The sequence below is a fragment of the Nymphaea colorata genome, chromosome 8, assembly GCF_008831285.2.
Source record: "Nymphaea colorata isolate Beijing-Zhang1983 chromosome 8, ASM883128v2, whole genome shotgun sequence".
Lineage (NCBI taxonomy): Eukaryota > Viridiplantae > Streptophyta > Magnoliopsida > Nymphaeales > Nymphaeaceae > Nymphaea > Nymphaea colorata.
In genome coordinates, this window is record NC_045145.1 from 21,617,991 (window position 1) to 21,633,482 (window position 15,492).

The following is a 15,492-nucleotide window of genomic DNA, read 5'->3' on the forward strand; positions in this document are numbered from 1 at the left end:
ATGATTCGAGGAGTTTCGGTCTCGATTCAACTTCCTTAATGCTTAATGACGAAGGCTACTTGTCGTATCGGAGCGATTCCGATTCCCGGTACAAGATCCGGGTATTTATTACCAACTCCCGCTGAAGCTCCCTCCGTTTTCTTGTTGATCGCGCTTCTCGTCAGAGAGGGAGAGCGAGGGAGAGATGATGAGTGGCAGGGAGGCCGCGCCTCCTCTTCCTTTGAGCTCACCGTCGAAGGAGGAGAAAAGGAAGGATACGGAACGTAGAAGGAGAACGCAGTCTTCTCTGAGGAGGCGGGAGCGATGGATCGTAGCGCTCGGGATCGCCCTACATGCCGTCTACATGCTGAGCATTTTCGACATCTACTTTAAGAGCCCTATCGTCCATGGCATGGACCCCGTTCCACCGCGAATTCGCGCTCCGGCCAAGCGGCTCGTCCTCTTAATAGGTGCTTACTTCTTCTCTTCCCTCGGATCCTTGGATCTAGCTTTCTCTAGCTCCAGTTGACGAGAGTCGACTCGTCTCTTTAACGTCTTCTGAGGAGTAAAATGCAGTTTAGTTCGAATTAGTGGATCTATGGACGTTGTTTCTCTTTGCGCTTTTCTTCTTGCTTCCTTGACGTTCTGCGACCTCATTGTCCGAATTGAAGGGGTGGCTCTAATTAAGGTTCGATATCTGGAGCGAACTCAAATTGACTTCTATTGAACACGACTAAGGCTGTATTCTTCGTGGATATGCGTCATTCTTTTTCTTTGAAGAAATGAACGAGGAAGAAGCAAAGTAGTGCCTGCTTGCCTCAGAGACTTTACGTATGATTTTTCTAAAAATTAATTTGAAGAGACATGTTTTTTGTTTTCATCAGATACCAAGTTGAATTAATGGTTGGGCTTGGGAAGATCATTATTGATTGCTTCTATGTCTTTTACGTTCATTTTCAATGTGAATTAGCTCTTCAATTCATTTCCAAGTAAGACTGCTCTGTGACATTCAAGCGGAGAATGACAACGGTAATTTATCCCTTCATATAGTAATATCTTTGGGTTTCCCACCAAACAATAGAAAGAGGACATACTTGTTGGTTTCATTATTTCTTACACTTGATTTGGAAGGAGGTCGATGCTTTGGTGTCTATATTAAAAAATGACAGCTGGAACTGATGATTTGGTACTATTTCTTGAGTTTGGTTGAAATTAGTAGATAGACTAAGTGGTTTGGTGGTAAAATATAAGTATTTATCTATATCGATTCGAGAGTGAACTGGTATAATTAGCAATAACTGACTTGAGCCATGTTCCAATTAGTTATTGGTTTTTCTCTGAAATCAGTTTTGAAATGAAATATGGTTCTCCTGTAGTTTGTATTACTATTATTACTATAATTTATTAGCAGACCATCGAAAGGAAATAATTCAGTGGTTGCATTTTTTGAAACTTGTACAAGTTATTGCAGCACGGGGGGGTTTAAGCAAGCATGAAATATGATAAGATATATGTGGTGAATATCTGTGGTTATAGCTTGGGCAGTGGAACACTGGTTTGAGTTGAACTAGTGGCCTTAATAAATGTTCCTTTTTTCATGGTTATGAGATAGGTTTGAGATTTTACTTTTAATTGGTTCTTTAGTTCGTAACTCGTATCCATAAAGAACACTCCTATGCAATTTTAATTATAAATTGCTTGAGTAAGGATCCCTGATGTTCATGAAGTTCCACTCTGGTCATGCGTATTTCTTCTTCTTGGATCATGCTCATATGAAGTAATGCTGAGTATATCTTCGACACAACTTGTGTTCGTTCTTTCTTTCAACAAACAGAAAAATTACTTTTGAAGCAGTCAGTGTTTGATTGAAACTGCTAGTATGTTTTATTATGCATTCATTTCTAGGCTTTCTAGGGAGTGAATGTTTTCACTTGCTAGCAGTTACTGTTGTTAAAATGGTGCCATTGTATGTTTTTGTACTGAATGCATTTGGTTCTTAGCTGTAAAATTTGTTTGCAGCGGATGGTTTGCGTGCAGACAAGTTCTTTGAGCCAGATGCTGATGGGTTGTATAGAGCACCATTTCTTAGAAACATAATGACAACAAGAGGACGCTGGGGAATATCTCATGCTCGACCACCAACAGAGTCAAGGCCTGGTCATGTTGCCATAATTGCTGGTTTTTATGAGGATCCTAGTGCTGTTACAAAAGGTGGATGCTTGTTTATTTTGTCTTCTTATTTCTATTAATGATTAGTTCAATGGATGTTTTGATAATATGTTGCATGCAGTAAGGTGTTGTTCTTACTTCTTATAGAAATTTAAGCCCAATTCACCTATGGATATGGCTTGACCAAGTCTGGGGATCAGAACCACTCCTAGATTTGATAGTTTTCTAGGAACTAGTGTCAGCACTTTCAGCTAGTTTGCAACTGTACGATCTTGATTTTGTACCTGGCAAATTATCCGTGAGTGGCTTTAAGCCTTTAACTGGCATTCAGGTGCTTAAATCTAGACATGGTTGAGAGTCCAAGCCAGCCCTAGCTGAACTGAAACATGGTGACTGCAAACAATTCGAGCCTCAGTTTCAAAGGGCGACTCTTGGTTCTTGAAGCTACTGATGAATTAGTTGGACACTTTATTCCTGTGACGTAGATATCGTGATATTTTAAAAAATATCATGATCTTAACAAGAAATACAAGAAAAATGTGATATTTTGAAAAAATGAGAAAATAAATTTATCACGTTTTTTTTATGTTTATTTCTGTTTTTTTCATTTTTCTTTTTTATCACTAATATCATCATGTATTCAAATGTGAACTTAAACTTAAAACATTCTTTTTATCACTTTTATCTAATTTTATTTATGTTTTCTTATTAGTTTCTGATTTATTCCATTTTTACCTATTTTTTTGCAATTTTTTTTCGTTTTTTATAGTTTTCCAAGTTTTTCCCGAGAAAAAAAGCTTTGCTAAAAATACCTGAGAAAAATCTCACTGTTAAAAACCCGAAAACGATATCTGTGACAATGGTTTATTCACATGATTTCAATTCTAGGTTCTTTCTTGTTTAATTAGCAAGTTATGCCATACAAAGGCTTCGCGTAGGCTGCATGTTTTGTGCTATAACACCATGAGGCCCATGACAGCACCAATATAGGCTATGAACATGCTAGACATATGGGAGGCTGTGTATGGCACGTTTAGCAATGATGTTCATGCTTCACCTGTGTTATCTTTATGAATGTGAACCTTCATTTTCTGTTTCAGAAGCATGCCAGATTGCGAACATCTTGGTATTAAAATTTAAATTTGAGGCATCAAACACATGATAAAGGTACACAAAACATTCAGTTATGTCAGATTCACAACCCATCTTCTTTGGAGTCTGTCTACCTTTCCCAGGGTCTCCATGGACCAGTGGCAAGTAATGAAGGAAGTTCTGGTCATTGTCTACCCAACATAATCTGCTGCTTAGGAGTTAGCACTTTTTACAGAAATGTGGGGAAATTGTATCTGGTCCACTTCATTCACTTTTTCCATCATAGTACAATTGATATATGGGTTTATAGTTTGTTTCTTTCTGAAGCATATAGCGTGCTTCTAGTCAGCCTCAAAAAGTTAAAGAAGGAAAGGTATGCAGAACTGTGTACCTACATGGTTACTCTCTTAACGGAAAAGACAGGGTTGTGTGATGTTTGCAATTTGGTAATGTTATCTGTTTTTGTATTATAACTCATAAGCCATGATAGTCAGGCTGTTTACTGTCTCTCAACTCATAGCTAATCATCATTGTGGCCAATAAATCTTGGTCTTGCCTTTCCTTGTTTTTTCCTTTCTTTTTTTTTACTTATTTCTTTCTGCCGTACTGATTGGCCCAGAACATGGAGCTTCTTGCATTTGTTATCAATTGCCAGGTTTTTGGCATTTGTTCTTTTCAATCATATTTTGTTCTTAACCTTTTATCTTTCTGGCTCTTTTTCTCATTTTGCAGGCTGGAAAGCAAATCCTGTTGAATTTGATTCACTTTTCAATAGGAGCAAGCATACTTTTGCCTTTGGAAGTCCAGATATTATTCCAATATTTTGTGCAGCATTGCCACATAGTACCTGGAAGTCCTATCCTCATGAATTTGAGGACTTTGCATCTGGTTAACTTCTCATACTCGTTTAAATGAATATTTGAAATTCATATGGGTTATTTCTTGGAAGGCTTATGTTAGCTTGCAAGAGTCGAAAGTAAATTTTGTTTTCTTATTTTGCTATGATTCTCATTCCATGTTACTTAGGAGTTAGGACAATGTTGGTTCTGATAAACGGTCAGAACATGAAATCTGTTCATGCATCTTGTCTACTAATGACAAAATACTGCTTAATGTATGGAAAACCTCTTTGTCTAATGCTGTGAAAGTGATTGTTTTTTCCAGAAAATATGGCTGTACTTTCTCATGATATGTTACTAATCCAGAGTACTTGTGCAGATGCTTCTTTTCTGGATGAGTGGTCATTTGATCAATTTCGTGCACTTTTAAACAGATCCAATGATGATCCAAATATCAAGCAATTATTGCATCAGGATAATGTAGTCATTTTTCTTCATCTTCTTGGTTGTGACACAAATGGTCATGCGCATAAGCCCTACTCCTCCATCTATCTAAACAATGTTAAGGTGGTTGATGATATTGCTAGAAGAACATATGATCTTGTTGAGAATTATTTCAAGGACAATGCAACAGCTTACATTTTCACAGCTGATCATGGGATGAGTGATAAAGGTACTTGACTTGGTCCTTGTACTCCATTGTCCATGCCTACCAGTTAGCCTGATTAAGTTTGTTTTCCACCGACGTATACCTGCTGTATGTATATGAACTGGAGTTTATACTTTATGTCTGAATCTTGCTTCACTGAGCATGTTAACAAGGTTTAGTTTTCTGGTGTTTAGCATTGAAATATTGTCGAATGAGAAATATGTCTCTTGAATAGTTTATCTTTTCTCAGTTGTGAAGAAACCAAGATAAAGTGCAGGATGTCCTTCAGATCAAGTTTACCTGAAAAAAAATGACAATTGCAATTTTTTTCCCCTTCCTGAGCATGAAGTATCATTGTATCCATGGATTTGCTTGCACATTTTAATTGGTTGCTTGATCTTCCGCTATGAAGAAAATTGATAATGCTGAAATCTGTGTAAAGGAATCTGACTTGAGCACAACTGGTAACTAAAAATGTGTGTCACCATCAAAGGTTCTGACACCTTTAGTAGTGGTATCTAATTGTCCTTAAGGAATCTAGCAGCCCAATTGTTTTCAGCAACTTCTATTTTTCTCCATAGTTGTTTCTCATTTGTTGCAATTATGTATGTCCATCTACATTTACTCCAGGCATGGGAAGCATCACTAGGGCTTTTTTTCAATTTTGTAGGAAAACACCCTTCTGTTGGAAAGCCACAAATAGTTCGTAATAGAAGTACAAGCTAGTACATTTCAAAAAAATTAGAGAATCTACTTTTATTGCACTAAGAAATCCAAAAGCTGAAATCCATGTTGGAGAAAACGATAGTCTTCTCATGAGCTCTGCATTATATTTGCTTTCAATTATATTGACTAAATTCAACAACTATGGGCATAACATTTGCTGCATTTAGAGCCGGTTTTCCTTAATTCTCTTATTAGAATGGGCATAATAATCAACTGCTAATTGTAAAATTAATTGGCAAAATGTTGGTTAAGATAAATATATAAGTAGTTTCTTATAATTGGCAAAGCTATCTAATAATTCCTGTATTGATATATATATATTTTTAAGTTCTTTTGGCAGATAAGGAGCTAAACCTGCTAGTTAGGATATTTTTATAATTATTTTATTTTCCAATATTTTATAAAGAAGGATTTTCAAAAACATACCTAAAGAAGAGGCAACAACTCAAAGTGCATCTAACTTTTCCTCATTGTTCAAGACTCACACTAAGGCTGCATTTGGAGATACTTTGAAAAATGGTTCTGTAAAAACCAATTTTTTTAATGAGCTTTCGAAACCTGGTTTTTGTGTGTTTGGGTGACATGACAAAAACCAAGTTTTTATGTTTTGAAACCTAGTTTCTGTTTGGATGACAAAAAGTGAGTTTGGGAGGGCACCCTTTTAACATTAGTTTCAAGAATATAATGTTCCTTTTCTCATATGCTTTCTTACTGCCCCGGCACATCTCCTACAGTGCAATCTATGCTTGGCATTGACCCTTCTCTTTAGTGGTAGTCTCCATGCACATCTACTATATAGATAAGAGAGGTATTTATGTTTTCTAAAGGTATTTATGTTTTTTTACTGAAATTTTATTTTGAATGTTTTCTAATTTTGAAAATTTTTAGCCGTTGGTTTTCATTTTTTTAAGAGAAAAAATTTCATCGCCTTAATATCTTTGCATTATTTGATCTGTTATTTGTTGTGTGCAGGCGTACATCATATATTGTTCTCAGTTGCTCCATTCAGTGTTATCAAAATCATTTTCTAAATTAAATGGGAGAGCTCATGATTGAGCAAATCGGCTGAATTCTGTTGGAATTGGAATTGGATTCATTGATTTTCATTAATTAAAAAATAAATAATACTTAACAAAGCATGAGCAGAGCACTTTAGAATTTAGATACTAATAACTTAAGAATGCCAAAATTATAATTTAATAATAATAATACTTTATAATATGTTAATATTTAATAATTAAAGAAAAAGTTTTATGAAGTATTTCTCTTTGTCTTTCTCTTACAATAAATATAATAATAATTGTTTCTTTCTCTCTTGAAATTTCTTTTTGTCTGCTCTTTTCTCGAAAAAACAACCTTTTTTTTTTATAGACAGAAAAGGCACAAGGTAGGCATAAGAAGGTGTATTCATGTAATGCACACTTCTCATGGCCTACTTAGAGGGTATTTTTATTGGCCTAAATTAACTTGGAACTGAACCGCGACCCTTTAATTACAGACTTACATGAAATTGGAAAAACATGGCAGAAGCCAACCTCGGAGTAATGGAATTATGGAACATTGGCAACCCAAAACATCGACTAGGTGGAAAAAGACCCCCCCTCCAGGTTTTGCAAATCAACAGTGAAAATGTCATTTTGAGAAAAGTTTGGAGGTATTCCAAATGCCTTCAAGTAGTTGTTGAGGGTATATCCGTGTCTCTAAATGTGCCCTAAGTTTTCTTGGGTCAATGAAAAAGTTTGCGAGTTCCTTTTTGTTAAGTCGTTTGGTAACGACAGTAAAAAAATATTATTTACCATTTTAAAAAAGAATACGGAAGATATATTTAATTTTGTAAGTACACCTAAGTTTTCATCCATAACTCCTGGCATTAATAAAAAGAAAAAAAGGTGTTCATCTAGATTACTTTATATTAATAAAAATAGTTAATTTGGATATGGTAAACACAAATAATATTTTGTATACTTAAAGAGAACAATGCAACCTATTTGACACAAAATTTGCTCATGTTAAGGGTATTTTAGTCATTTGTCGTATTAAATTGACTTGAGTGATAACATAAGGTTTTTTTTATGGAAGGTTGTTTTTTAACGTTTTATTAACAATATTGAAAAGTTAAGTGTGTCTCTTTTATTGCCGAATCTTTGATATGCTTTTGAGAAGTTTGCTTATATATATATATATATATATATATATATATATATATATACACATATACAAATAACCCAGACAACTCTTTCTCACTCTGTATTCAATATTCCCTGTTATGGCCCGTTTGATGGGCAGGATATTTCCTGTAGCACTGGAAATAAAATTCAAATTTTTTAAAATTTTTCCTGCCTATCAAACTTGGGATGAAAAAACTTACCATCGGATCGGTTTTCAAAAATTTCTTTCTGGAAATTTTGTCCCACCCCAAGGGGTGGAAAAAAATTTCCAGGACAAAAAAAATAACTGTTGGCTTCTTGAAAGCAGTCCTTAATCCAACGATTCTGTTTTCTCATCTTTCGTTCCTATCAAACTGAGAAATTTATGTCTTGGAACATAAACCCGAGTCCAGTAAACACATAAGGGTTTTGGAAATCAGGACGTTGTTTCCATTTCTTCAATTGCTGAAATAAGTTTCTGGAAACTTCTTTCCTGTTCCATATTTCCAATGTGTCAAACGGCCCTTTAAGCATTGAATAAAGAAAGAGAAGAAGGGAGTTGTCAGAGGTGTACCCTACTTTGAGTTGCTAGACTCTAATCTCCCTATATATATTTGTACTTAGGGTTCTTGGAACATGTGGACTAAGTGGTTATGAAAACCACATGCACTAACTATGAGTTGTTTGATCAGCTTTATTGATGATTTATAAGTATGACATGTAAAGTTACCTTATCAAAGTCAAATTGCTAGTTATCATTAACCTTTTTGAAGAGTAACTTTTCCACCCGACGTCTTATAAATCTTCAACTAAGCTGATCAGATGACTCATAATCAATGCATGTAGTCGTCATATTTACTTAGTGAACATATTCCATGTGTGTGTGTGTGCACTCTAGACCACTCAGGTAAGAGACAACAACCAAAAAATCTTCAACTAAGCTGATCAGACGACTCATAATCAATGCATGTAGTCCTCATATTTACTTAGTGAACATATTCAGTGTGTGTCTTTGTGTGTGTGCATGCTAGACCACTCAAGTAAGAGACAAAAACCAGACCATTAAAATGAATTATTAGTGTGTTTTGCAACCTAACCTTATAGGTGATTTTTAGAGTGATTTGATGAGAAAAATGTATTAAATTTAGTAATTTTTTACTGTAATAATGTTTTTTAAACAAAATATGAACATTAGGATATTCATATTTTGTTTAAAATATTTTTAAAATATAAATTTAAGAGGTCTGGTTTTTGTCTCTTACCTAAGTGGTCTTGTATGTACCAATTGCTCTCTCTCTCTTCCTATATATATATATATATATATATATATATATAGTGACAGATATTAAACGTTGCCTTTTTGCCTCATTTATTAGATTATCTTCTTAGCAGAACTTTACTAGATACATTTTTTTTGAGTGAAGCACTAAACCAGTGCTATACATATATAGTTGTTTCCATGTTCTCATATTCTTTATGTGTATGATCATCACCGTTTTGGTTTATGCTCTGTTTGATTTTAATACTTTCCTACAGGGAGTCATGGCGATGGCCATCCTTCAAACACAGAGACCCCATTGGTAGCTTGGGGAGCTGGGGTACAGAATCCTAAGCAATCATATCAGAAGCATGCTGAAGATGATGGCTTTCGTTTTGTTGATGAACATACACATGATATGCCTACTCCAGCAGAGTGGGGACTTGGAAACTTGGAGAGGGTGGATGTAAACCAGGCTGATATAGCACCTCTAATGGTTACTACATTCTTCTGCTAAAAGTACTTCTTTTCTTTTCCCTCTGATTCAACAGTGACATGATGAAGCTTTCTTTTTGGCAGTCTAGCCTTATTGGTTTGCCATGTTCTCTGAACTCTGTTGGGAATTTACCCTTAGGTTTCATTAACCTGACTGAGGCAAGTTGCACAAAATTTTCTCATGCAGTGAATTTTCAATTTTGTGTTTAACTCAACATATATGCATTTGGTGTTGGGCTTAGATTTTGGAATTGATGTTCTATTGTAATTTGAAAGATACTTGTGCAATTTAACCTCATGAACTCTTTGGTTCAGGCTGAAGAAGTAGAAGCCGTCCTTGCCAATGCAAAGCAAGTTCTCCATCAGTTCCTCCGCAAGTCACGTATCCTTTGAAAATTAGCTGCTGTTTTTCTTCTTTTAATTGCAGTGCTAATTGGTCTATGGCATGAACTAATAGTTTTTTCTTTTTCTGATAAATATAGATGGCAAACTTCTGTAATTTCACTTACTTCAGTTTCATGTGCATTTAATTTCAGTGTTGTGGCGATTTAATTGTCTTGCACTTTGCAGTCTGTCAACTGACATGATGTTTAACTTTCAGATATGTGCTGAGTGGTTTTGTCTAATGCTGCTCTGTGCTTAGATAGTTAGATTTCTTGCAGCACAAACAGGAAATATTTGCTGAAAAATATAGTAATTTTGGAAGTGCAACATCATGAATCCACATATTATTTGAATTTTTTTGTTATTTCTGATTTTTTTTCTTTAACAAATCCTTAGAATTAAAGAAGTTGCATTCTTTGAAGTTTAAACCATTTGAACCTCTAGAAAATTTTGCTGATGTTCTCAATCAAGTGGAAGACCTTATATCTTTGAGAAATTATAAGGATGCTTTGCAGTTGGCACAAAATCTTCGGGCACTTTCTTTGGCTGGACTTCATTATTTTCAAACTTATGACTGGTTGAAGCTGATGTCAGTCATCACTCTTGGATATATTGGGTGGATGGTCTATATTGTTCTTCATGTTCTTAGATTTTACACCCATCTTCCTGACATGTTCACTAAGAGGGATAAAATTGCGGCTGCCTTAACCAACAATAAAATGGTGGGTTTTATATCCCAATTTGGTATACTCCAACGTAGAATATCAACTATCAAGTTCTACCTATGAATTGCTAGCTTATGTCCCTTGCTTATGCTGGTTGTTAACCTAATACATTCATTTTTGTTTGACTTTATAGTTTATTTTTAAAAGCATGAAATGAAATTTGGCCTGTATGTTTATCCTTGAACATGTTCTGATTGAGGAAAAAGGAACGGGGGAGCAATGAGTTGGTGTGCATGTGCATGCCTCTATACATGTTTGTTTGTGCATGTGTGTGCATGCCTGCATGGTCGTGAATGTACACCAACCCAGCTAATCTACAAATGGGAAGAAGTATTCTAGTTGATAATACGTTTGACACTTTGACTTGATCCTTTTTAATTTGTTTATGGAGTGTTTGATTACCTGGGCTTAAGATCTGGGTGATCTAAGATGGGATCTTCTCTTTCAAGATTTTCAGATCCTTGTTTTCGAACAAGGATCTGAAATCCTTTCCCATGGATTTGAGGCATATTCAGGATCCTAGGTCCATGGTTCTGAAATCCACAGATTGCTAGAACGATGAATTTAAGGTGGGCCACGCATAAGATCAGGCGTGGGATAATCAAAAGCCCCCTTACTGTCATATTTTCTGTTTTCCCAAGTGTTGCCTTTTGGCATAGTACCAAGTGATACATATGGTAAACAGTTTCATCAGTATGAATGCTTCTTTCTGTTTGTCCAATTACCCCCACTCGTCTATCTTTAAAGGACATGGCCACTCCCTGATCAGTTATTTCGACTTTCCCAGGATTTTTTTTTCATTTTCTAGTTTGCATCTCCATCTGCTATACACCAATGAAAAGAAATTTTTGTATCTTATTTTACGAATGGATCTTCTATTTGTCATGCAGCTGCTCCATTACTTTTCGAAATTTTCGTTCATCAAGGCAAACATATTTTCAAAAACTTTGTGCTTTGTAGGGACTATAATCATGCTATTTTTGTTGCTATGATTTATTTTCTCGAGGCACCGGGAAAATGCTTGTGCATTCCTGATATAGTTCCTTACTTCTTTGCAGGTATATGCTTGTGGAGGCCTTTTCATGGGAATTGCATCTTTTCTCCTGATTTTGGAGAAAGCACCTATTCTGTATCATGTTTACCTTGCCATGACAGTCTTCTTGTGGACACAAATATTTGCAGATATACAGTTTGTAAAAGATGCAATAAGCTTTCTCATGTTGAAGAAATCTGATTTAATTAAGAGACTCTGTGCATATGGCGTTGTTTCACTTTTCATCCTTGAGTTCCTGGTATGTTGGAATTTTTTTAGGTTCTTCTGTTGTATAAAATTAAGCACATAATGCTTATGATATCCATTTATCTTTTCAGGTGGCTAGTTTTCATGAAAGACAACTATACACCGGGTTCTTCCTGGTAGCAGGAGTGATGGCTGCATATTCTAACTTTCATTCAGTGCCTGGCAAGTCTATGGCACCTGTTTTTATCTTAATAGCATGTTGGTTTCTGTCCAGTTTTACTATGATGCCAGCAGAAATTCCTCACAACACAGAGCTTGTGTATGCATTTTCAGCCTTGGAATCTCCATTGGATTTTTCTTCTTTTGTTTCTCTCCTTGGCAGAACCATGACGGTTGGCTTAGACGCTTCAATGTTCTTGTTGTAACTTGATTCTTTTTTGTACTTTATTCATTGTATATCTTTTTGTTAATCTTGGTTGTGTTATTGTTGTAAGTTGTAACTTCATTCTTTTTTTGTACTTTAGTCATTGTATATCTCTTTGTTAATCTTGGTTGTTCTATTTTTGTTAGTTGGTTTTGTTAGATCACTTGCTTGGATTCATGACTTGCTAACTGATGTTGGATATGTGGTGTAGCATGCTACGTGGTGTAGTATGCTAAGAATGACACCTTGTTGTGCACAGAGGTGCTTACTTTTTCCCTTTTCCCCTTTATGTAGTGTAGCAAGTGGAGGTATTGTCATTCTAATCAGCATTTGGTCCCGATGGTTTGATATGAATACTCAGAGACAGCAGTCTTGGCAAAGCACCATCTGTTGTGATAGCCAACAAATTATAGGGTCCCAGAAGCTGTTTTACCTTCAGGTCAAGTTCTTAGCTCCCTTGTACAAGTACGTTTCAGGCACTGAAAATGTTTGAATACTAAATGCCTTTATTTGTCTGTGGAGAGTAGGTATTCACAGTTGCGCTTGCATCAGGGATGGTATCATTGACAACTTCCCATAGAACAAATAAGCAGGAACTGCCAACAAGCTACCAATTGATAAATTGGATTTTAGCTGGTATACTTTGACTTACACACTTATGTTCATTTATAAAACTGTTTTCATTGTGTAAACTTGATTAGTGTTCCTCAATAGTTTTGGGTTGAATGTTGCATTCACTAACATATATTGAACCGTAGAAAATGAAATTTTCACATATTAGGCATTTTTTTCATTGTTCTCATGCTATCTCAATCTGTTATTTTTTCTGTTTTGTTCCTAGTTGTTCTTCCTTTTAGAAGTTTGCATTTCAACAAGAAGCTAATGTAGGCAGATTCCAATTTAAATGAAAAATGAGCTAATTTGTTTATGCAATCAAGCTCATTTGAAAAGTTCAGAAGCCTGACATCAAAATGGGGAAAACATATGGGGAAAAATAACTTGAACTAAAAAGTTCCTATACAGAAGGTTTTACAACAAAATTAAAACATTGCTGATGTATGGATGTGTCTGTATAGACCATTTGCAGATGTTCTTAACTGTTTAGTTTTTGTTGTTTATCAACAGGGCTATCATTGGCACTTCCCTTACTTTCCCCAAAGCGGTTGCTAGCTCGCCTTTCTTCTGTCTTTCTTGGTTTTGCTCCTTCCTTCCTACTTCTGTCAATAGGGTATTTATCTTTTGAGGCTTATGCTCTATTATTCTTATAGTCATTTAGAACCCTTTTTCGGATATTGCAGTTTGCATTTTGTCATTTTTGCAGGTATGAAGCTGTATTTTATAGTGCTTTTGCACTTACTCTTATGGCATGGGTACTGACAGAATGTGCTGGTCAACACTTTGCTGTTCCAAAACAAGAATCTCTCCATGTTGAACGAACAGAAAATACTGTTTTTCATGACAATGATGAGAGGCCCTTGTGTTTGGCAGACCTGAGAGTTCCATTGTCCTTTGTGAGAGCTCATCAAAACTATTTTTGTCCTTTATTATGTGAATACTTAGATGTTTGCTTATACTGCTAATGTGGTCCTCTGGTATATTTTTTTTATCCTCGTGGACTTTCATGCACACTTGTTAGAAATGCACTATTTTCTTTTGCTTGACTGATTAGATCAATGTGCTTTCTCAAAAAGTGCATCTCTTTTTTGTCACATTAATCTGTTTCTAGGGTAGTAGGATCTTTTTGATATATAATACTTGACTTGGAGGCTGTTCAGTTATTGGTTTTCTAATTCACAAATTTAATCCATTACTTAACCACCATGTGTAATTATGAGTTATTGCAGGACTTGGGTCTATTTCTGCTTGATATCTGATTCCCACTCTTCTTTTGCAGTTAGTTCTGTTCAATGTTGCTTTTTTCGGTACGGGTAATTTTGCTAGCATAGCTAGCTTTGAGATTTCATCCGTCTACAGGTTCATCACAGTATTCAATGTTAGCAGGCATCCACTATCTGTTTCTGTTCAACCCTTCTTTCTATTACATAGCTGCTAAGTGCTAACTTGTTTCTTCAACCTTCTCTTTTTGCAGCCCTTTTTGATGTCAGCCTTACTGATTTTTAAGTTATTTATCCCATTCATGCTTGTCATGTAAGTCCTGTTCATTTACTGTATATATATTTCAATTGTCATATTCTTTGTGCTCTGAATCTTACTTAGGAAGTTTGGTTTCTGCTCTGCTGGATTTATTCAGCAAAATGGATCTTCTTTTTCTGCATTTTCTTAGTAAGATAATAATTGTTATTCTCCTGTCTCAATTTCAGATGTGTCTTCAGTGCAATATCCAAGTTACTCAAAGTTTCACGAATGGGGTGCTATTTCATGGTGATTTTATTATCTGACGTTATGACCATCCATTTCTTTTTCCTGGTAAGAGAGCTATTATTGGAAAAGTAGGTTTTTGCCTGTACAATAATAACAATAATAAGTTATTTCTAATGGTTGCTATGTTACATAAACTATTATCAAGAAAATGATTCCAAATTATTTTTAGAAGTTTCTATGACTATTTTCTGATATTTCTCTGGATAAATTGGATATCTGATATGTTCTTTGGATAAATTGGAAAGTGATATATAGAAATTTCATAGTCTGTTCCAAGGATCAAATACTGGCAACTACCAATCTCGTTTTTTTTTTTTTTTTTGAAATAAATAGCAATTTTGGTAGCATCTTATATTTGTGGTGGATAGCTACTCCATCTAACCGATTTCGTGTCAGCTAAATATATTGAGTTGCTTCTTATTCAATGGATTTAACAGGTCCGCAATACAGGAAGCTGGATGGAAATTGGTAACAGTATCAGTCACTTCGGAATCGTGAGTGCGCAGGTTGTATTTGTGCTATTGCTTTTTGCTCTCACTAATATTTACACGAAAGATATCCAAGTTGGACCATCTCGTCCGTCCTTGAAGGCAATGTAATTCGAGCTGCGGTTTGGTTATGAAGCGTTGCCTGAGGGTTCGAATGGGCTAGCTTGATGGCGAGGTTGCAATTTTGTAATTGAAGGTCTTGAATTCAAATTCGTAAAAGTCAATTCTTGCCTTGCCTGCATGAGGAAACGAAAAGCACTTGTCTCTGTGCTCTGCTTTTGGCTTGATATTACCATGCCACGATTTTGAGATGTTCAGTATTTGGATCGGCGTTCTATTATTTCTTGGGCATGCTGGACATGCACATTCTTTGTTGTGCCATATAGTGTGGTGTATCAAGAAGTCTTAGATATCGTTTCACAACCGTTCTGGTTCCTGCAAATTGAAATGATTCTCTTGGCTGACAGGTTCTTTTTAACTCTTGATACTTGCACT

General features: G+C 35.5%; 1 protein-coding gene across 1 annotated transcript; it reads left to right on the forward strand.

Moving 5' to 3' along the window:
* Positions 1 to 53: 53 nt before the first annotated feature.
* LOC116258753 (GPI ethanolamine phosphate transferase 1) lies at positions 54 to 15,475 on the forward strand. Its single transcript, XM_031636120.2, has 18 exons — positions 54 to 449; positions 1,999 to 2,190; positions 3,973 to 4,128; positions 4,459 to 4,752; positions 9,138 to 9,355; positions 9,439 to 9,513; positions 9,670 to 9,736; positions 10,135 to 10,460; positions 11,522 to 11,755; positions 11,835 to 12,022; positions 12,422 to 12,566; positions 12,655 to 12,763; positions 13,253 to 13,355; positions 13,449 to 13,638; positions 14,022 to 14,120; positions 14,217 to 14,275; positions 14,449 to 14,554; positions 14,947 to 15,475. Exons 1-18 carry the CDS (start codon positions 185 to 187, stop codon positions 15,106 to 15,108), a joined length of 2,988 nt encoding a protein of 995 aa, XP_031491980.1. The 5' UTR covers positions 54 to 184; the 3' UTR covers positions 15,109 to 15,475.
* The last annotated feature ends 17 nt before the right edge of the window (positions 15,476 to 15,492 follow it).